This window comes from Psittacula echo (genome assembly GCF_963264785.1).
Source record: "Psittacula echo genome assembly, chromosome: 2".
NCBI classification, from domain to species: domain Eukaryota; kingdom Metazoa; phylum Chordata; class Aves; order Psittaciformes; family Psittacidae; genus Psittacula; species Psittacula echo.
In genome coordinates, this window is record NC_137737.1 from 13,369,074 (window position 1) to 13,390,152 (window position 21,079).

The 21,079-nt window shown below is 40.3% G+C and overlaps 1 protein-coding gene across 3 annotated transcripts in view; it reads left to right on the top strand.

Annotated features, from left to right (window-relative positions):
- The first annotated feature begins 611 nt into the window (after nt 1–611).
- The window catches only part of GOLGA4 (golgin A4), a 54,899-nt gene continuing 34,431 nt past the window's right edge, over nt 612–21,079 (top strand). For 2 of the 3 annotated variants that reach the window (XM_080609832.1, XM_080609833.1), the window contains exons 1-6: nt 612–852; nt 6,669–6,764; nt 16,091–16,156; nt 17,299–17,613; nt 19,587–19,634; nt 20,055–20,111. In XM_080609832.1, coding sequence (XP_080465958.1) covers nt 766–852; nt 6,669–6,764; nt 16,091–16,156; nt 17,299–17,613; nt 19,587–19,634; nt 20,055–20,111 — 669 coding nt within the window. In that variant the 5' untranslated portion in view covers nt 612–765. The remainder of the gene's footprint in view (nt 853–6,668; nt 6,765–16,090; nt 16,157–17,298; nt 17,614–19,586; nt 19,635–20,054; nt 20,112–21,079) is intronic. The other variant, XM_080609834.1, reaches the window with a different exon arrangement.

The window sequence follows — 21,079 nt, forward strand, 5'->3', positions numbered from 1 at the left end:
GTGTCTTTTACATTTATGCTCTATTCCCTTTCCCACGGAAATACTTTGATGACTGCTATAGATTTCATTTCGAACAGACCTTTATTCTTAATTACCTACCATAACAAGGGCTGTTTGCAGATATACATTTATCTTTCACAGACAGTACCAAAATGTCGTATTTCTCTTGTTTTGCCTATGGTAACTGGTGTACTTAAGGAAGACAAAAAAGGATGGGCAAATGTTCACTTTCAGCTACTACTTTTAACTTTTTGCCCATCTTCTTAGTCTGAGTTTTCAGAAGCCCGAGAATCCAGCACCTCAGTGCTAACAAGTAAGGGCTTACAAACCCTGACAGCGCCGGGGTGCATAGGGGTTGCCACACCTCCGTTCTCCCTCACTGCTGACCGAGCAGCGCCTCCTCTCCGCCGCTCCCGCACGCAGGCCCGGCGGGCGGGCCTCCCCGGGGCGGGAGGAGGAGGAATAACGCCGGGCATCCCGCCGGGAAGTTTGTGCCTCGATGCACCCCGTACCGCCCGCGGAGCTCGGCTCCACGTTGGCCGCGCAGGCGCAGCACCGCGGTGTTCACCTGCTCCTCCGTTGGGGGGGACCCAGGAAGGAGAGGGAGCGGCGGCGGCGGCTCCGCGGGGCCGGGGCGAGCCGCGCTCAGTCCCGCCGCCGCGCCCCTCACCCGCGCCGCGGCAGGCACTGCCTGCTTGACAGGCCGGCGGGGCGCACCGCGCTGCCCTCGCCTCCGGCCCCCCTGCTTCCTTCCCTCCCGCCACCATGTTCAAGAAGCTGAAGCAGAAGATCAGCGAGGAGCAGGAGTCACCGCGCGGGGCGAGAGGACGAGCCGCCCCGCTGCCGTCGCAGGTACCGCAGAGGGGCCGCGGTGGTGCGGGACTGACCGTAGGGTCGCTGCAGGGGGCGGGCTGGGACGGAGCTCCGGGCGGCACGTAGTGCCCAGCCGGACAGGGCCGCGGTTCGCCCGGGAAGGCCTCGGCGTCCCGGTGCCGGCGGCAGGAGGGTCGTGGAGCGTAGGCTTTGGCTTCCGTGTATGGCGGCCGGTCAAGGGCTGTGGGGCCGGCTCTGTCAGTGTCGGGCGGCTTTGCTGTAACTTGGAAGGGTAGCTGTGTCGTTAGGGGAGAGCTTCTCCGGGGGTTGCCCAGGGTGTTCTTTTCAGCAGCTCTGCTAAGGCTAAAGGCTGGATTCTGGACGAATGTGAAAACCACTTCTTTCTTGAATGTCAAATGGAGTGAAATAGACGCGGGGCTCTTCGTCAGCATTTAAAGAATTACAGAATGGTTCGGGTTGGAAGGGACCTTAAAGCTCATCCAGTCCCAACCCCCTGACACAGGCAGGGACACCTTCCACTAGAGCAGGTTGCTCCAAGCCCCGTCCAACCTGGCCTTGAACATTGCCAGGGATGGGGCAGCCACAGCTTCCCTAGGCAGCCTGTGCCAAGAGTTTCTTCCTAATGTCTAATATCAATCTACCCTCTGATAGGTTAAAGCCATTCCCCCTTGACCTGTCCCTACAGGCCCTTGTAAAAGTCCCTCTCCAGGTTTCTTCTAGGGCCTCTTTAGGTATTGGAAGACTGTCACAAGGTCTCCCTGGAGCTTTCCCTTTTCCAGGCTAAACAAGCCCAGTTCTCTCAGCCTGTATGTCGCTTTCCTGTGCACTGGATAATGATCCGGCATTGTGATAGCTAATTATCTTTTTATCTGTATGTTTGTTCTTTCAGTACCTGTAAGTCCCTTCTGTTTCCATCATTTAGGGGGCTAATCTGCATACCTTATTCTTTTTTTTTAACTGTGGAAAAACTGACAATGTAGTATGAAGCTGAGAGCGAGGCTTTTTGGGTTTTTAGTCATAATTTAACTGGCAATTTTTCTCTTACGTACTTTCACAAGGTTATGATTAGTGTTAAATTCTAGACACTACTGGTTTTAAATTATAATAATGCACATCAGATACGACATGGGTGCAGAGTATCTATGAAGTGACAGCAGCCAAAAAACTGTTGTGATGATTTCATGCATGTGTTGAAGCAGAATAAATGCTCTCTACCTGTTCAGATTTGTGTAGAAGGACTTCCACGAGTTAACTTTGTATTGATAAACTCTGTGCTGAAAAAGGTGATACCTGCTTGTGTTTCTTTGGCTTTTTGCTGGCTTAAGTATCCTTCTCATCTTGGAGTCTAAAAGAATAAAACTGGTACAAGCTCTGTATCACATGAGTGTTAAGCTAGGGTAGATAATTTGGTTAATTCTACAAGTAGGCCATCAGTTGCCTGGACTCGATCTGGATGTAATTTGAACCACAGGGAGATCTGACGCTGCATAGTCACAGTATTAGACCATGCTTTCAAAACTGCTGACATGGAGCTATGTAGTATTTATTTAAATGACTCGTTTGTCAAATGGGGACAGTATTTTTGGAAATGGATCTACTGTAAAGCTTTATGTAGCTGGTTGGGTTTTATTTTAAGCTTTTTCATAGTTATTAACCCTGAGTCTTCTCTAGTTAGTGGAGTTAAATACACTTTTGCCAGTGAATTGGCATATGTGGTGAACTTTGAGTACAGTGTGAAGAGATTGAGCTGCAAAGCGTACTATTTTCAATCAGCAGCAGCTAAATTCAATGAGCAGCATGCAATATTGTGACCCACTTAGTTCAGGATGTTTGGTGCATGTGTTAAGGGATTGGTACTTGCTGAAAATCAGCCTTGTGAATAAATTTAGGCTTGAGTGAACATGTGCACCCAAAAGTGTAATATACTACAGTCTTGATTTGATTATGAAGATGAGCATGGACAAGTTTTGTGAGACCTAATAGAAGAGCTTACAGTAAACGATACTTTCACCTAGTCTGCTATACTGTGGACAGAGTGGATCATGTCACTCAAGGCTTGACATGAAGCAGAAAATAAGAACCGCTTTTCAACATGTAAAATAGTTGTCTTGCAGTATTGCTTATTCTTCAGTTGCTCTCAAGGAACACCAGCAGGAAATTGGAGTTAAATTTGATTTTTAAAAGTAAAATAGGCAGCTCTGCTCACCCCTCATGTCTCATTTGAAAACAGATTCTGTGAATTAGGAAGGAGCAAGAAGGTTTGAGGCCTGTAAAATGTGCTGGAGTCTTGAAGAGAGCGTGGAATTTGCTTTTGTTAACCTTGCGTTTAGTAATTTGGATCCTTAAAATGCATTACACTCATTGGGTACTCATCATATAGATTATCATCTACTTTCTGTCAAGACATTTTCAACCCAAATTTTGCAGACACATCACATTTCTTAGTTGCATGAGGCTTTTGTTTGCATTCATTTTTATACTTTTCTATACCCTGTTGTAGGGAGCCTTCACTCACCATGGCCTCTCTGCTCTATTCTTACCTTCTGCTTTGAGACTAGAAGTTGTCATTTATATTCTGTCTGGTTTGTTGTGCCCGAGATTAACTTTGCTGACCTAAGACTGCTTAAATCCAGAGGCAGAACTTCTCAAGTGTAAACACTTTTTCTGAGGAGGCCTTTGTAGCCTTCCCTCTTTCATCTGAATGCTTAGCTGACTGGTGTCTGTCAGATTTAGAGTACCTGTGCTCTGCCCCTCACAGGCTGAAAACACATCAGTATCTAACTTCTGACAAGGAAAAATGCTATTGCAATTCTGCTTGTCTCCTGAACTGATACTTGTTGAAAATGGTCACCTGGCAAAGAGGGATGAAGAAAAGGCAGAGACATTCAGTGCGGTTTTGCATCAGTCTTTAATAATACTGACAGACCTTGGGGTCCCCTGAGTTGGAGGACCACAACTGCGGGAACAGTGACTTCCCATTTGTGGACATTGGAATTATAAGGTACCAGCTGTATTGGCTGAATGTTCACAACTCCATGGGACCTGATGGGATTCATCAGAGTACTGAAGGAACTAGCAGCTGTGACAGCAGGACCCCTCTTAGTCCTTTTGGGAGTCTGGGGACGTCCTTGCTGACTGGAAGCTAGCCAGTGTTATTCCAGATTACAAGAAGGGTGTGAGGGAAGACCCAGGAAGCAACAGACCTGTTAGTCTAACCTCAGTTCCTGGAAAAATTACAGAGAAGGTCATACTGGTGCTGTTGAAAGGCATTCAAAGAACAATGCAAGCATCAGGCACAGTCAGCATGGGTTCACAAAGGGAAAGTCCTGTTTAATTAATTTTCTATCCTTCTATGATAAGGTCACCTACCTACTGGGTGAAGGGGAGGTGGTGAATGTGGTTCTTCTGGGGTTTAGTAGGGGGTTTGATGCTCTCCCTCCCAGCATCCTTCTGGACAAAGTAGCACGTGGTATGATGGCAGGTCGTGTTGGAAAGGGAGCCGTGGTGGAGTAGATTCCATGCATACCAAATGTCCTGGAAGTACCAACTGTATTTCACCCTAAAACAATTCCTTAATACTACAACTTCTAGGCTGCAGTTTTCTCTAATTCCACTCCCACCCCTTAATTTTCCCACAGACTGTAATACCATGCTTGAACTTTTGGTCAGCCCTGAAGTGGTCAGGTAGATGGACTGGGTGATTGTTGTAGGTCTCTTCCAGCTGAACTATTCTATCCTGTTACATTATCTCTGTTCTAGAGCAGTGAAATCTGTAGACCCATTAAGGGCGGAGTGAAGAGACGAAGAAATACGTTCGTGCTCCTTCCCAACAGCACCAAAGTGGCGATGGTGAACTTGTGGAAACTGTTTTTCTGCTGTTTGGTGAGGGCCAGAAGTGATCTTTAAATCACTGTGTCATGGTTTAAGCCCAACTGGCAACTCAGTACTATGCAGCCGGTCATCCACCTCCCTCCTTCCCCTGTCCCTGGGTGGGATGGGGAGGAGAATCGAAAGAATGTAAAAGCCACAGGTTGAGATAACAGTTTAGTAGCTAAAGGATAGGGTACTACTACTGCTACTAATGATAAGGGAAATAAGGGGAGAAAATACAAAATTAAAAGGGGAAAGGGAAGAGGAAAAAAACAAACACAACTGATGTACAATACAATTGCTCACCACCCACCGGCTGATACCCAGCCTGACCTGAGCAGCGATTGGTTTCTTCCAAGCCCCCCAGTTTATACACTGAGCATGACATGCTGTGGCATGGAATACCCCTTTGGCTAGTTTGGGTCAGGTGTCCTGTCTCTGCTCCCTCTCAGGTTCTTGTGCCCCTCCTCACTGGCAGAGCATGAGAGACTAAAAAGTCCTTGATCAGGGGAAGCAGTAGTCAGCAACAACTAAAACATCAGTATGTTACCAGCATGATTCTCAGACTAAATCCAAACCATAGCACTGCACCAGCTACTAGGAAGAAAACTCTATCCTGGCTGAAACCAGGGCACATTGGTACCAGGTTAGGGAGCAGGAACAAGAGGAGGAGAGTTGTTGGCATGAATAGATCATTGTTGTTTCTCAAACCCTGTGAATATTTTTGGTCTTAAATTTTGCAGCAGGGCATAGAGCTTTCATGGTGAATGGTTTATTTGGTATTAGGCAAGGTGTTTGACTTTTGAGTTGTATTTTCAGGTGGGAGCACTGTGCCAACTTGGGTCAGACCTGTAACTGTGATTTATTTTGGAATAGTCTTGTGTTTTGTATGATGTTGATGTTAATTCATTAGTATCCAAACTTTACAAAATGTGCTTACTGAGTTAGGCTATAAGTTGAGTGTAATTCTCTGGAAAAAGTGTCTTTTTTGGCAATATCTTTTCAGTGGTCTGCTACTCTGGCAATCATGTTTTATTACATCCAACTGTCATGTGAGATAAGTATTTTATAAGGCAGAATTTATGTATGCACCCTCAGTGATGGCGCTGCAACAAAATGTTAAAGGATTTGTGGTAGTTACTGCTGTTTTTGGTGGTCATTTTTGGTTTGTTGGGGTTCTTTTTAAACACTTTGTTCATTCTGATGATAGTGTAGTATATACCTAATGAGAGATGCTGCAAAATAGTTTGTACATGGAAGCTTGTTGATATTTTAATATTCAGTGCATTTATACTGAAGTTTTTACTTGAATTTTGAAGTATGAGGCTGGCAAGCTACATCTGGGATGGGTTGGTGTGGCTTGCTGCAATCTCACCTAGCATGAAGTTGTGAAATTTCAGGAAGAACAGGTTCATATAGATACCATAAAATGTGTCATTTTCTTCTGCTCTTTGTTTAGATTCATTTTTATAAGCATGTTGTTTTTTTTCCTTCTTTTGTTGTTTGTTCTGTTGTTGTTGTTGTTAATCTCTTAAAGGAATCTGATGGTATTCCATATGTAAGTGCTTAAATCCCTTTTAGTTTGTGAAACTTTTAAACCTCAAGCAGCTGTACTATGTTGCTGAAGTATTAGGAGGATTGAGTTTCAAATCTGGTCTAGGAGGAGCATGGTCAGAAATAACCAAAATAACTAATTTTGTTTCATGCTCTTGTAGCTGATTCATGACCTATTCTGCTCTAGAAGCCTTGTAGTAAGGTAGAACTCTTCACAGACAGTATGTGGAACTGGTTGTTTTCTTTAAAAGGAAAATCTAGACCAGGCTTTACTAAGATGCTACAGTTAGTAGTTGTTGAAGTAAATTAGAGATGCTACAGTTAGTAATTGTTGAATTAAATTATAATATGGAATAACTAGTTCTGGACTTTAATATTATTACTTGTTGATATATGTGTTTTCTCTGTAGGTCCCTTCCAAATCCCCTCCACCACTTGGTAGAAGCAGCAGCACATCTTCGTTTACGGATCAGACTGATGAAGACTCTTTACCACCAGACAAAGAGGTCAGATGAAAACTGTGTTTCTGGTTTTTTAACTTGAAGAAACCCAGTCCAACTTGTGTCCTTGATTAACCTTTTTTTCTTTGATTCCTCAGTACCACTATTTTCTGTTCATTTATAGATACAAATAGTCTAAATTTTACGTTAAATGTAGGTACAAATAGTCTAAGTTAAATACTGAAGTGTTTCAGATGAGTAAACCAGACTTTTAAGCTGTAGTGGTTAACCCCCGTATTAGGAAACCTTTTAAATCCTCAGGTTTTAAGTCTTACCCATGAACTGAACCCAGTGGGGTAGTGAGACAAAAGTCACATGCAGAGAGGCTAACTTTGGTTGAAAAGTTGGGGGAATCCAGTTAAGTGCTCAAGTAACTTAAGGCAGGTGAGCCTAAAGGCTTAAACTGGGCCCTTGTGAATGTTTCTAGTCGTACCAGTAATAATTATAAAAATTAAACACCACCCTCACCTCTCCCTGCAAAACCCCACAAACAACAACAAAAAGCTACATTATCCACCATAAAACATCATTAAATTCACTATCGGGGTGATCGGTAGTCCTGACTAGCATCCTAGAATGAACAGAGGAGATAATCTGCCATCAATATTATTTCATGTGTTCAGATATTGTTGGGTACTGCTGATGTCGCCTGCATATATCAGTGCTTTCTGTAGAACTACATTTTGTCTTGTAGTGCTTCATTAGATATATGTTGCCTCCAGCAGACTGCTTTTTTCAGACTACTTTTCCAGACAAACAGCAAAAGCAAAGGATTCCCTGCAGCACATGCTGAGTTATGTTGGAAGAACTATGTGCTCTAAATACAGTGGTTACATTGGGCTGATCAGAGAGGCAGAATGAGAAATACGGAAACAGAGTACTAAAGTGACTTCAGGTTTACAGTTATCCTTGGGCTTGGGGAGCTGTTATGAGAATTTTATTTGTGAAACATACCCTGTAATTAGGAATTCAGAAGGTAGAGAAGCTGCTGAGGGGATGGAAAATCTCTTCTATTTTTTTTTTATAAGAACTGGTTTTACAACAGATGGAAAAGTTTTCTAAACTGATGACAAATTTAAATGATCAAGACATGAAATGTCTTTTCTCCAACTATTTCTTATAAACACTGATAATGATTAAAAGCAAATTGTCTTGGAAATCTGGTTGTTGGATTAGATTTTCATAAAATTCAGTTCAGGGGCAGTATTACTATGCTTTAAGAAGATGTAGATATTGCATACTATCTCTAAAAATATATACCCTGATTATATGGATGCATTATGTCATTTGGGGGGCATGTTTTTCTGCACTGTTCTGTTTTGACCAGGCAGATGTTTCATGTACAGAGGGCAGTGGCATTACAATGAACTGAAGTTGGACAACATTTAATACATTGAAAATGGTTTTTTGAAGAGTATCGCATGCTAAAATGCTCTTGTAGTACACAATTGCTAACCCTTTTGGTACTGAAAGTTAAGCAAAATTACAGTGTTTCATAGTTGTCTTGTATGTTCTCTGTCCTCCCTCTGGGATATTATGTTTTAGTATGCCTTTAATAGATCATGTTCTCATTTTTTTAGTGCTGTAATATCAAAGTTGCAAGTATACATGTGAAAGCTTGAATTTAAACTCAATATTTTTAGAGCTAAATCAATTTCAGAGTGAATTGAAGTTGTAAATGACAGAATTAGTCTGCTCAAAGAATAGAATAAACGGTACAGGCAAACATTTTTGCTTTGTATTCTGCAATGCTAAGGTTTTCTTCTTCAAGATTCCAAAGCATTCTGTGTGTTTAAAAGTAACCATCAAACTTGTGTGCTCCATTCATGGAACACTAGGTAAGCTGCTTTTTCATGCCCACTTTCTTTTCAGCTTCTATTTTAGTGGAGCTGTGGATCTCTGGAGGCAGTGTTAGAGAAGCTCATAATCTTACCATGTATAAGGAAGAAGCAGGAATCTGTCTAGTTCTGTGTTCTGTTCTTGCAAGTAGGTCATAAAATATGAGTACAGTGTTAGGCAAAAGCATATACTGGTACTTGCATGGAACCTCTTCAGAGAATTTGCATATCAGATGCTTTCTAAGTTAGTCTTGGTGTCATTTGAAACAGCCCTGGATGATTAAAACGTGCTTGCTTAGTGCTTCTGGTCTTTTCTAGGGAAGAATAGAAGTTTGGTTTTCAAACAGTTACTGCGTTGACTCTCAAACAGAATTTGAGGTGAAATACATCAATCATATTCAGTATAGTTCCTAGAAGTTCAGATAAGTTTCTGTTCTATATTACATATATTTACTTACAAGTCAGACCCACCTGCAGAAGATAACAAAACTAGTTTGGAACTATCAGCTGAGAGCAAACAGCTGATAGCTTGCTGTGGGTGACTTCCCAGTCATGCAGATCGAATATCACTCACATCCTCATGAGTGTTATGGAATTGACAGCAGAGCACAATATATATAGCTCTCCTTCGAGCTAAAGATAAACTAGCCAAGGTACTTTTCAGTCTCACTCTAGTGCTATGTAATGTCTCTGTTTTAAAATTAATTTAAATGTTTTCCTAGCATGGGCTATTAATAAAGCAGGATAGGCAGAGCTGAAATAATATTCCTTCAGTACCTTTGTTAATGCTGCATCTTTCCTGTATTCATATATTTAATTTGAAGTACTTCTAAACAGACATTGCCATACAAAGTTGGTAGTGGTTCAGGTATGTCTATATTTTTTTCCTCTTTGACATGCAAATTTAAAACTAAATTTTGGAGGCCGTGTAACCTAGTTTGTATCTAAAGCCCAGATTTTACAGCTCCTAATGCATTCACTGATTAGTAAGATTTTACTGCTAAAAAGAAGATAAATATTGTGACAGAAGATCAGCAATACCATAGCCTTAATTTGGTGCCTGAGATGAAGGTCAGTATGGGGTAGGGTGTTCATTTACCCTGGAGTATGTTTGGAGCAGAATGTTTGAAGATCTTAGTAGGATTTCTAGAGCAAGCTTCAAGTGTGCTTTGATGGCACTCTGAGGATTAGAGAAGGTTTCTTAAAGGATTATTTACATCTTCACACATTGTGACTGTTTCCAGAATGCTCCAGGCCAGTTGGATTCCCTGCTTGTCTAGTTTTATTGATCACATCACTGGCATAACACTAATGTGGTGCAAGTGATACGTTAGACAGTATAGCACCAGATACGTTTAATGTTTCTAAAGCCACTGAGATAATTCCAATTGGGTTTTAGGCCACATCCTGAAGTGCAAGAATCCGTTGTGGAAATATTTAAATCTGCTTAATTTTGGCAGACTAACAGATTGTTTCTTGCCTTTTTTCCAGGCATATGTGAATAATTTTTAGTGACTTTTAATACCCTTTTCCCCACCCTAAAGTTCACTAGGTTAGCTAGTTTTAAAGCCTTACTTAATAGGTGATTACAAAAATTAAAAAGTGCAGGTAAAAACACATGTATGTATTGGAAAGCATTAGGTAGTGTAATTATAGGACTCATTAGACAGCTGTGCCTATAATTTAGCTGTAAAGATGTAGCAGGTAGTGATCTACTGGTGTAACAAAAATACTGTGAGCAAGTACTTAAATATTTTAATTGTTGAGTACCCAGCATCGGCAAGTGGAGGGTGAACTCACTAATGAGAAGATGCAGCCATACTGCTCTTGCACCATGACTGGGTATATTCTGCTATTGGTACCTATTTGAAGCATGAAACTTCGTGGCTACTGGGGAGGAAATATCTTGCAATTTCATTTTAATACAGTGTATTTTGGCTGTTCTGAAATGATCTAATGCATATTTTCTGGTTATGTCCTGCCTTTATCGGTATCTCTTGTTTTGTAAATGGCTGTACTGTGATATTTTGAACAGTGTGGAAAAAACAAGTGAAATTGTGCAATGTTCATTACCTTATTACTTGATTTATTTTCGTTTTCCTACTTTTTGCATTGAATGACAGCTGCTAGCTGGGATGATAGCAGAACCTGCTTTTCTCTCTGAGTATACTATCTTTGCTTTGGATCCCACCAAACAACCTAAGCCACAGAGTGGCAGTGTGGTGAGTCCTCCCACCCCTCTTAGTGATGCCTTTAGCAGGGGAGGAGAATACTGTACTAGAAGGCAAACCTAGTGTTGCTTGTGGCTTGTTCTCACAAAGGCATCTTAACTACTCTGTTGCTAACCCTGCACTAAATTTCACAGAGGTAGTACCTGATTAGCTCCTGGCTGGTGTGCTGTATGATGTGAATTTATTGTAACATCAAAAAATTAACACGTTTTCTGTTACACAGGTAACCAACAAATTTAATTGTCGCACGAGTTTGTACATTTGTTACATAGAATTGATTAATGCCACTGAAAGTCTTCCTTTTTATCTATGCCTGTATGTATTTCAAGAAAATGGATATGAAAAATACTGAGATTGAGTTGTCTTTGAAAATTACCTGGTTTTTTGCTGTGTACTGTGAAAGCCTCACAATGTCATTTACTACGAATGGTAGCAGGAAATAATTATCTCACCTAGACTCTGAAGTTCATCTACTCCTAGTTCATGATGTGGCATCTATTATTGTGAGAATAAATATTCTCTTTTTTAATAATTAGATTTTAAGTATGTATTTCTTTGCCTGGTAGTGTTGTTTTCATAGAATCCTACAATGGTTTGGGTTTGACAGGACCTTACAGCTCATCCAGTTCCAATCCCCTTGCCACGAGAGGGGATGCCTTCCACTAGACCAGGTTGCTTTTCATAGTATACAAGTGGAGAAACTCCGTGAGAACAAGTGGAGAAAAAGCCAGCATGGAGAGGAAAGCAGCCTTCTTTCTAACATACACACATACAGAGCTGTATTCTCCTTATTGTCACAGGACTGGGATGGCATCTTTCGCTTACTTTGAAGGCATGGCCTTCCCTCCCTGAGTCTGTAGTGATTCGGAACACTGTGTGTTTTACAGTCCCACCTCATCCTTATGCTTCATGATTACTTTGCTTTTCCAGTTTAGCAAGTGCTTTTTTGCTGCTGGTGCAGAGGCTGAAAATGACAAGTAACTGGAAGCTGTAACAGGAGAGAAATTTGATAAGCAGATGGACACAGAACAACACACTGTGCTGTGTTGGATTTTTCAAGCTAAGCAAGATTGGCTTAAAGCAGTGATTAAAAAGGTGATCTGTGGAAAGTCTTCATTTGTTGTAAAGGGTTATGCTTGTTTAGAGCATGTCTCTAAGCACAAAGTCATTAGTAGCTCAGTTGTGGTGTTCTCAAGATTGAGCTTTTTGATGGGGAGCAAAGTGGACATTCAGACTGTGCCGAAGCCTGTAGTTCTGAAATAGTTTCCAGATCTTTTTATTTTATCCTTTTTCAGTTCTAGATATTTTGTCCATGGTCCAGGTGTAGGGATCACTACTTAAAGTTCCACTGCTAATTTAAGTAAGCTTTTCTACACTCACAGCAGTAAGCAGTTTTGGGCTGGTTTTCACTACATGATGTAATTAATATACACGATGTACATTTACATTCTGAAAAATATATTTCTGTGAATGCTCAAGTGTTGTCTATGTGCTATCTTTTAGTATATACTTTGGTGGTAGGAGTTACTGACTCGCACGTTTATAATACAAGACTGCATACATAGCAAATAATTATAATTTAACTGTATGTGAGTGATCACACATCACTGCAAATGATGTGTGATCCAAGAGAGTGAGCAGCATAGAGAAGTGGCTGTAATTGTGGGGGGTTTGGCATAGAAGAATTCAGTATAACCTCTTCACTAACTAAGCTGCATGGGATTTGTTGCATGAAGAAACAGTTCCAATAGTCTTGGCTGGAAGGGTTTTGTAAAGGAAACTGAGAAAAGAAAATACATACTAAGCTATTCATCCTTCCTTTGTAATTTACTCCATTTTGGAATACCCAGCGAGGGAGAACAGTAAAACGTTTTTAACTGCAGGCATTTAAGCTTTCATTCTTTGGACTTACGAATCTATGTATACCTCTGAGAAATAAATAAGATTAATTAGCTTGCATTTCAGAAATAGGGAATTAAGGAAGCACAAGTTGAGTGAACTTAGTTAAACGGCTTTTAGAGAATATGTGGACTGAAAGATTGGGGAAAAAATGGGAGTGTGATACTTGATCTTCTGTACCATCTTGTGATCTTAGCAAAGGACTTTCAGTTCTGAGGGCTGAAAAGTGGTTTTGGACTTTTGTACTTAAAATGTACATAAAATGTTGGCAATGTCAGATTCATAGAATCATGGAGTGCCAGGTTGGAAGGCACCTGAACGGTCATCTGGTCCAACCTTTCTTGGCAAAAGTACAGTCCAGACAAGATGTCCCAGCATCCTGTGCATCTGAATATTAGAAGTATCCAGTGTTGGGGAATCCACCGCTTCCCTGGGGAGATTATTCCAGTGACTGAGTGTTCTCATTGTGAAAAATTTTCTTCTTGCATCCAGTTGGACTCTTCTCAGGAGAACATGGTGATAAAGTCTCCCCTGAGCCTTCTTTTCTTGAGGCCAAGCAAAACCAGCTCTCTCAGCCTTTCCTCACACAGCTTCTCACTCCTTGGATCCTCTTTGTGGCCATTCTCTGGACCGTCTCCATCCTGTCCTCATCTTTTTGCATAGCAGGGACTAAAACCAAACACAGTATTCCAGGTGTGGCCTGACAAGCCCAAGCAAGAGTGGGATAATGACTTTATCTCTGCTGGCCATGCCCTTGTTGATGTAACCCAGCATCCTATTGGCTTTACCGCAGCTGCATGCTGTTCACTTACATCGAGCTTGCTGTCCAGCAGGACCCCCAGGTCCCTTTCCGCAGAGATGCTGAGTATATGCTGACCTGTGCTGCATTCTTGGGCTGTGTTTACCCAGGTGCAAGACCTTACACTTGTCTTTGTTGAGCTTTATAATGTTCTTGTTAGCCCACTCTTCCAGCCTATCCAGGTCTTCCTGCAGGGTGGCTCTCCCTTCCAAAGTGTCCCCTTCACCACTCAGTTTGGTGTCATTCTTGAAGTTGGTGGCAAACTCCGTCAGAGTTTACTTGATCCCATCTTCCAGATCATCTGTGAAGATATTAGTGGTAGATGTTCTGTGGGTTTGTGGAGAAAAGTCTTCTGTTGGTTTCCAGAAACCCTGATGTAACTCTGCTGGGTTTAAGACTTCCAAAGCACTAGCCTGTGCTCTGAGGTTCTAGTTTTGCTGAAACAGCTCTTAAGGTTTATGAAAGGGCTTTTAAGCTCTTCAAAGCCTCTGGAATCCATGCTTACATGTAGCTACTTCCATTTGTGCTTACCCTTCACAGTTTGGACACCAGAATATGATCCTTTGCCCTAAGGCCCCAAGTCACAGCACAGTGATTTAGAATTGCAGCAACTAGATACTTGTGCTAGTCCAGTTTTTATGTAAAAGATTACCTGTGTATCCCTTTTATGATTTATGCTAATAGAAAGTCTAATCCCCAATTTAGGTTCTATTTTTATTCACACAGATTGAATGCAAAGAATAGGAAGATTTTTAAAGTGGTGACTTCAGTTTTAGTTTTTAAATGGTATTTTTTTAAGGTTCTTCATAGATCCTGAAATTGCAGCTTTTTAAGGATCTTCACAGAAAAGAAGAGCATCTGTGGTTTTCATATTCATAAACACCTTATTAGGTTTAATAAACCCACTTAATCTTGCATTTTAAAGTATACCTTAAATATTATTAAATTATTCTTCTGAATTAGATGTACAAACCTTCAATAGTTTCCTTTAGTACTTTCTAAGGGTATCAGAATATATGATTTTTGAAAGAAGTGTGTGTAGTTAGTTTGTAAATCTTGGTATGTGTCTTCCTCTGTTGTCAGTCCAGCACTACCATGGTAGATGCTTTGTAAACTATAAAGCAGAAGATAAATTTTTATTTGGATTACCCTTATTATTAACCTTCCAGTTAGGAAATGAGAAATGAACAGGTAATGGAGCTGAGAATAAAATGTAGGAGCGCTTTAGTCTAAAACCCAGTAAGAGCTCTTAATCCACTAGGAATAAATCCACTCAGCAGGACGGTGCTCTGAAGCTGAATGCAGATTTTGTTCAAGCCAGCTGAAGCGCGATTTCCAGATCCAGAGTTCTTGTATGGCTGGTTATTGCTCATTGCTCTTTGTCTGGGTGGCTGCTCATTTCCCTGCCTGCCTTCACTGTCTGGATTTCTCTTTCTACTGCGATTTCATAAAGTTTGCTCCATGTCACACCTTTATGGAGCCCTTTTACACTGAATCATTCCTCTTCTACATTTATGCTCATGGACGCTTACCTGCGTATCCACACAGAGCTGAAGCTGTGGGTATATTTGTGTAGCAGATACATATGTGGACGATTATGGTTCATATTTTACTTGTGTATACACCTTAGATTTTACAGTTTGCATATAACTATCAGGGTCCATCTTGATTAAAAAATAAGTTATGTTGCTTTTAGCTGAATTCCTAATGTGCTTTGTTCAATATGTCTGAGTGCTTTGCTTCTCTTGGAAGAAAATCATATCCAAGATGTTTTCTGGCATGTTTTGCTATTTCAAGTCGACCTGGTTTAAACACCAGAAAACCATGTGGATTTGTACAGGTTAGAAAACACCTAAACACAGGACATAGAAAAAGCAGGAGAGACAGATTAGGAACAGAAATCTCTGAACTGTGTTTAAAAAACCCCAACCAAAGCTATTGTTTTCTGTTGTGTTGGTTTTGTTGTTTTGAGTGGGATTTTTTTGTTTTTTCCCTTCTTTGGGATTGCAGAGGAATGTACATGTGAAGTTTTGCACAGGATGTTTCTTTTCTTTAAGTCTTAAGTTTCTACCTGTGCTTGTTTGAAGTCTTAAACAGCCTGTTACCAGCACCTTTTTCCAGGTAGTTTCTACCTTCCATGCTCCTCCCCAGTGTACTTAAACAGAGAAGGATGGTGTGATTCCACTCTTACTTACGTTGACTATAAACAACACTAGTCATCAATTAGATTTTTTTCCTGCTATCATTTTGTCTTTTGGGTATTTCTTTGACTTGTGTTTAAACGTTACATAAATAATCATTATAAATAATTTAATTGGAGATGTCAGCCTTTGCAGATGTCTCATACTAATCCATGCACACATAGCTGCTTTGTAGTTCTGTATATTGCAGCAATCTGTTTTGAATTTAACAAACTAGCTCGTTTGCATGAAGACATCTTAATAAACATTTGAAAGAAAGTACTAAAAACGCAGACAAGGAAAAAGCGCAGATGCTGTTTGTTGGAATTGGTGAATTACAGTCCTTATAGTCTTTTCCTTCTAACAGCTGTTTTTCCTCCTGTAGAACTCCAGTAGAGATCCACTTCTCGGATACAAAGAAAACAATGGAAGTGGATCAGCTTCTCCACAGGTATGGGGAGGATATGTGGGGGTGGTTATCTTATTCACTGCCGTGTTGTCTTCATGGTATGTTGCTTGAAGTGCCCAGTATGTATCTTCATGCTGGAGTAGGGATGATAAATACTTGCCTGTCAGGGTACTAAAGGCAAGTATTATAATATACCAAGGGATACTAAGGGGTTTTTTTTGTGTGTAATCCCATTAGCTGGTATTAAGTGTTGTTGATGTGTGGAGCTTTTTTCTTGTAGGGAAGGGTTAGCGGTATCTGACAGTGTGTCTCATTGCCTATGAATCCAGCCAGCACAGGATACAGAGTGTTAACCGCACTTTCCGAACTGGGAGGCATATTGCATCAATAGAAAGCTAATTTCTAGCTAAAGGGAAAGAAAATAAATGGTAGACTTAAAAAAGAATCATTACTAGTGATCAAGGTAGAAGCCATTCTTCAGTATGTCTTGTAAATGTTCAGTTTGCTGGAGTGGGATTAGGGGTGGCTTCTAACACATGTGTCCCAACACTTGGTTGTGGGGGCAACTTTGTGCAGTAATGCTTTCAAATCACTTCTGTAGCACTAGCGGTATACAGTACCATAGCACAGAACCTTTTGGTTTAGAACAGCATTAAGTACTGCAGCTGCATGAATCAATAATTGTATTTTGTGTAGAAATCGTAAAACCATTTAAAATAAAATAAGAAAAAGAGGGTGTAAGAGTGCATGCTAGAGCTGTTACACAAGGACTTTTACAATAGATCTGTTCTTTTAATCATAGGAAGATATTTTTGTGTCTTTGAGATAAACACAGTCTTCTGTTTAATATGGCAATAAGTGAGTCACAATTATTTTTTATAAATTTGGGACAACAGTAAATGGAACTATTTGTTTGAGTTTACATTTCTTTTTGAAGAGGTTACACAGATACACATTTAAATCAGATCTGTAAATTACTGGATTTAGTTGCTGTCTGAAATTGCCTACATCTGGTAGTTGCATGATTGATTTTTCTGCACAAGGAGATGCTTCTTCCAAGGGAGTGGTAGCTGTTTGGTGTCATGCATGTGTTCCTTTGTCCAGGTCAGGTCTCTGTTTCCTGGACTTTACTGTGTCTGTCTGCCGAAAAGCAGTGCAGAATTACTTGCTTTGATTTTTTGCAGCTAAGTGACACTCAGTCTTTCACCCAGAGGCTTCAGCTCCGAGTTCCCTCCATGGAGTCTTTGTTTCAAAGCCCAATAAAAGAGTCCCTGTTCCGCTCTTCTTCTAAGGAGTCCCTGGTACGAACTTCTTCAAGAGACTTCTTGAATCGACTGGACTTGGACGCAGCCGGTCCCACCTTTGATCCACCTTCTGACATCGAAAGTGAGCCGGAAGAGCCTCTGGGAAAAATGGACAGCCTCAGTAAAGAGCAGCTGCTGCAGCGACTGCGCAGGATGGAACGCAGCTTGGGCAACTACAGGGGAAAATACTCAGAGGTAGGCAATGACTGGCTTACCTGGGCAGAGTGGGGGAAAAAATGAGACTAACAGATGTTGCAGTAGTGGATAAACTTTCTGTTTTCCTATGTAGAGTAAATGGATCAACTTACAGCTAACATTAAAGTGAAATTATTATTCTAAGTCTGGTTATTTTTGGCCTATATTGGTCAAAATGTTTTTCTGGTAATAAAAGATGGAAATCCTTTTCTGTTTGTAAATAATGTGTTGTCAGCAATAGAGATTGATTAGTGGTTACTCACACAAAGTAGTGAAGGTTTTTTGCTGAAAGCTCATAGCAATGGATAGAGTTCAGTGCATGGCTTGTACTTGCATGACAAGCAAATGGACTTTTCTGCTGAAACTTGAAGGGAACAATGCATATTCCATGCGCATGCAATAGGCAAGCATTCTGTTTACAATGAATACATTCTGTGCACCATAATTTCCAGATATTTCCCTGGAAGGAATTAATTCAAGGACTATTTCGTTTGCCATTTTAGTGAAAACCAATGATAATAAGTAGTTTTGCTACTCATTTTACAACTCGTTGGGAAAAGTTTTCCAAGTGGTGGTGTTGGATTTTTATTTTGGTTTTGAATGTGTGTTGTAATTAAAACTGGACATTTGCACTGTTTTTTACAGTTCTTCAAAGTTTGCTGCCCTCAAATACAATAATTCATGTACAGACATTTGGCTGTTAGTGTCAAAATCCCTGGAACCTAAACCATGTATACAGCAAGTATGGTATTCAGCATGTGCCTGAGAAAAGCTGTTTTCTTCCATACTTGTAATTCCGTACTTGCTGTCTCCTGTTAATTTGTCATTTGTTTCCAGCTAGTATAATAAGGATATAGTTTCAAAAAGGTTACATAAAAAGCATTGCTAAAATGAAAACTCGACAGTTTATAGGTTTGGTTTGGGGTGGGTTTTTGATTGTTTTGGGGTTTTTTTTAGTGCAGTCTCTCTAGCAAGTCTTAATTTGCTCCATCAAAAAGGCTTGGGGTTTTCTTTCTATTTTTGTGAATTTCTTCAGTTGGAAAGAATTGCTTTGCTGGAGCTTGGAAGAAAGTAGCTTAAATATATAATGATAAGACACAATTATTTTTTTCCCTTTCTTGAAGTAGGATACAAAGTTAGCATCTCAAAAAAAATGGTGAGGAAAATCATCTAGAGTAGTTTTAGTTTTCTTTTAAGTGCAAAATAAGTACAACTTTGAAACAAAAACTAATTTTGAATTCTTGAAAAAGCCTAATTTAAGTAAGAATTTGAAGGTATCTCTTGACTTAAGAGAATTCTGGTTTTGGTGTTTTGGATTTGTTTTCCTTTAATTTTTCAGCAATTAGAAAATGGAATATTCCAATTCCAAGTACCAATTTGCTACTTCGGCTTTGGACAGCTTAGGCAGTTGTGATCAAATTTTTAATTAAACTAAATTGTGCAGTTACTCATGAAGCTCTTTTGTCAGCTTACAATGAGAAATGGTGCCCACTTCCAGTCTTTTTTTGTCTGCTGGGTCTATGCAGAGCACATGGGATGAGAATATTGAGTATTACACAGACCTTCTTTTGCTGGATTTGTAAGTGTATTTTTTTTAATGCATACTCATTATAAAATTAATTTTACTTAAGCTCTCTGGGACATGTACCCTTACAAATGTACATCCCGGTGGGGTGTCTGGTTGAGATGTAACTTTCTGATACAGTTGGGTTTTGACTGCCTGTATTGAAGCATGGTTGGTCTTGCAGGTCTTTTCAGTGAAGGGAAAACTGTACATGGATGGTGAGTAACCTCGGGTTTGTATGTAGGAGATATTTTATAAGTGGAAAAAACCCCCATTGAGAATATTTAAACAGGGTTCTGTCAGAAGAGCTTTCTCAGGTGAAGAGTTTGAAAATGCAGATGGCAATAGCAGATTATTTTGATAACTTAAGCAGATACATTCATCATTATACCTGGTTTTTGTATTTTAGTTAGTGTCTGCTTATCAAGTTATCCAGCGGGAGAAGAAGAAGCTACAGGTAAGCGTTACTTTTCATCCTCCTATCTGAATGCTTTTCTGACTCTTAAAATGTGTAGTGCAAATAGAGATTTAATTTTCAGTGCATTGTGTGTGTATATGCACAATATGTTGTGCATATATGTTTGTGTGTAACAAGACTTCCTTGTTGGGATTTCTGAGGAAGCCAAGTTAATATTGATTTGTTTAAACAACTATGAAGTTACTGTACTCCAGCCTTTCTTATTGCATCAGCTGCTTTCAAGTGATAGATTGCCAGCCCACAGTTGGCAGTTTATGGTAATACTTACACATCAAGCTTGACTTGAAAGAGAAATACAGATCATTAATTCTTCTGCTGAAATATAATTGTGTGAATTTATACAAACTTCATATAAAGTTACATTTAATACACCTGATGTTTGTTCTTCCTTTTTTTAAGGGTGTTCTGAGTCAAACTCAGGATAAAGCACTTCGCAGAATTGGAGAACTGAGAGAGGTAATTTCCTTTACTGATTATTTACTTCATACTATGCATACATAGGATCTTTCTCTGCCTAACTTTTGGTGTTTGTGTTCACTTTACAAAATATTTTCTCTCACACAGCAGGGTTTTTTACTGCTTGCTTTCATTTGTTTATATAGGGTTATTTCTCTGGCTTGTTTCCCATTCAGCAGCTTATTATTTGCTCTAAGACAGAGCAGTTCGTTGTACCCACTGAATTGCTTTCTGTTCCTTGTGAAATAGGTAGAAATGTGTGTGGTTCTTGCAGTATTGTTGGGTCCAGCAGTAGATGTCCCTGTGCTGCTCTTTATAGTATTGAGAAGTACTAATGTTAGGCAATCCCAAGTAATAGGCACTTTTTAATAAAGATTTTAATGAGTATGGATAAAAAGTTAGGATAAAATTAAAAGGTACTCATCTTGATCTCTGTTGACATTGGGTTTATGGATATGTAGTATAGTTATGATTATTGTCTCCTTAGGTTACAGTGAAAATAAAAGGAGAAGCTCTAATGTATTTAGTACCGATAATAAACATATTGGGCTTAATTAAAGATATGTACAAATTATTGGGCAGAGAAAATTAAAAGGCCAAGTTCACCAAAGCTGTATTGTCAAACCCCGGTAAAGCAGAATGTGAAGCTGAAGCCATTTTGCAGTGCAGCATCAGGTTGGGAGACGGGCCTGTGAGGGCTTCTCTGTCCATGCTCTTACCTCGCTTGGGAGCTGCGTACCAGCCTGCTCAAAGCCACAGGCTTTCTTTGTGGCTGCACTTCTGGTTTTGGCATGTGCCCTGCTGAGCAGCAGCGGTGGTGTGGAGGTTGCAGGAACCATCAGACCATGGTGAGGTCTGCTTCTTTTCCAGTAGCTGAGAACAGTGGGCCAGAGTGCTGGGTGTGCCAGGCTCATCTGAGCCAGAGCCTGCACCCAGACTGTATTCCTAAGCTGAACTAACAGCCTATA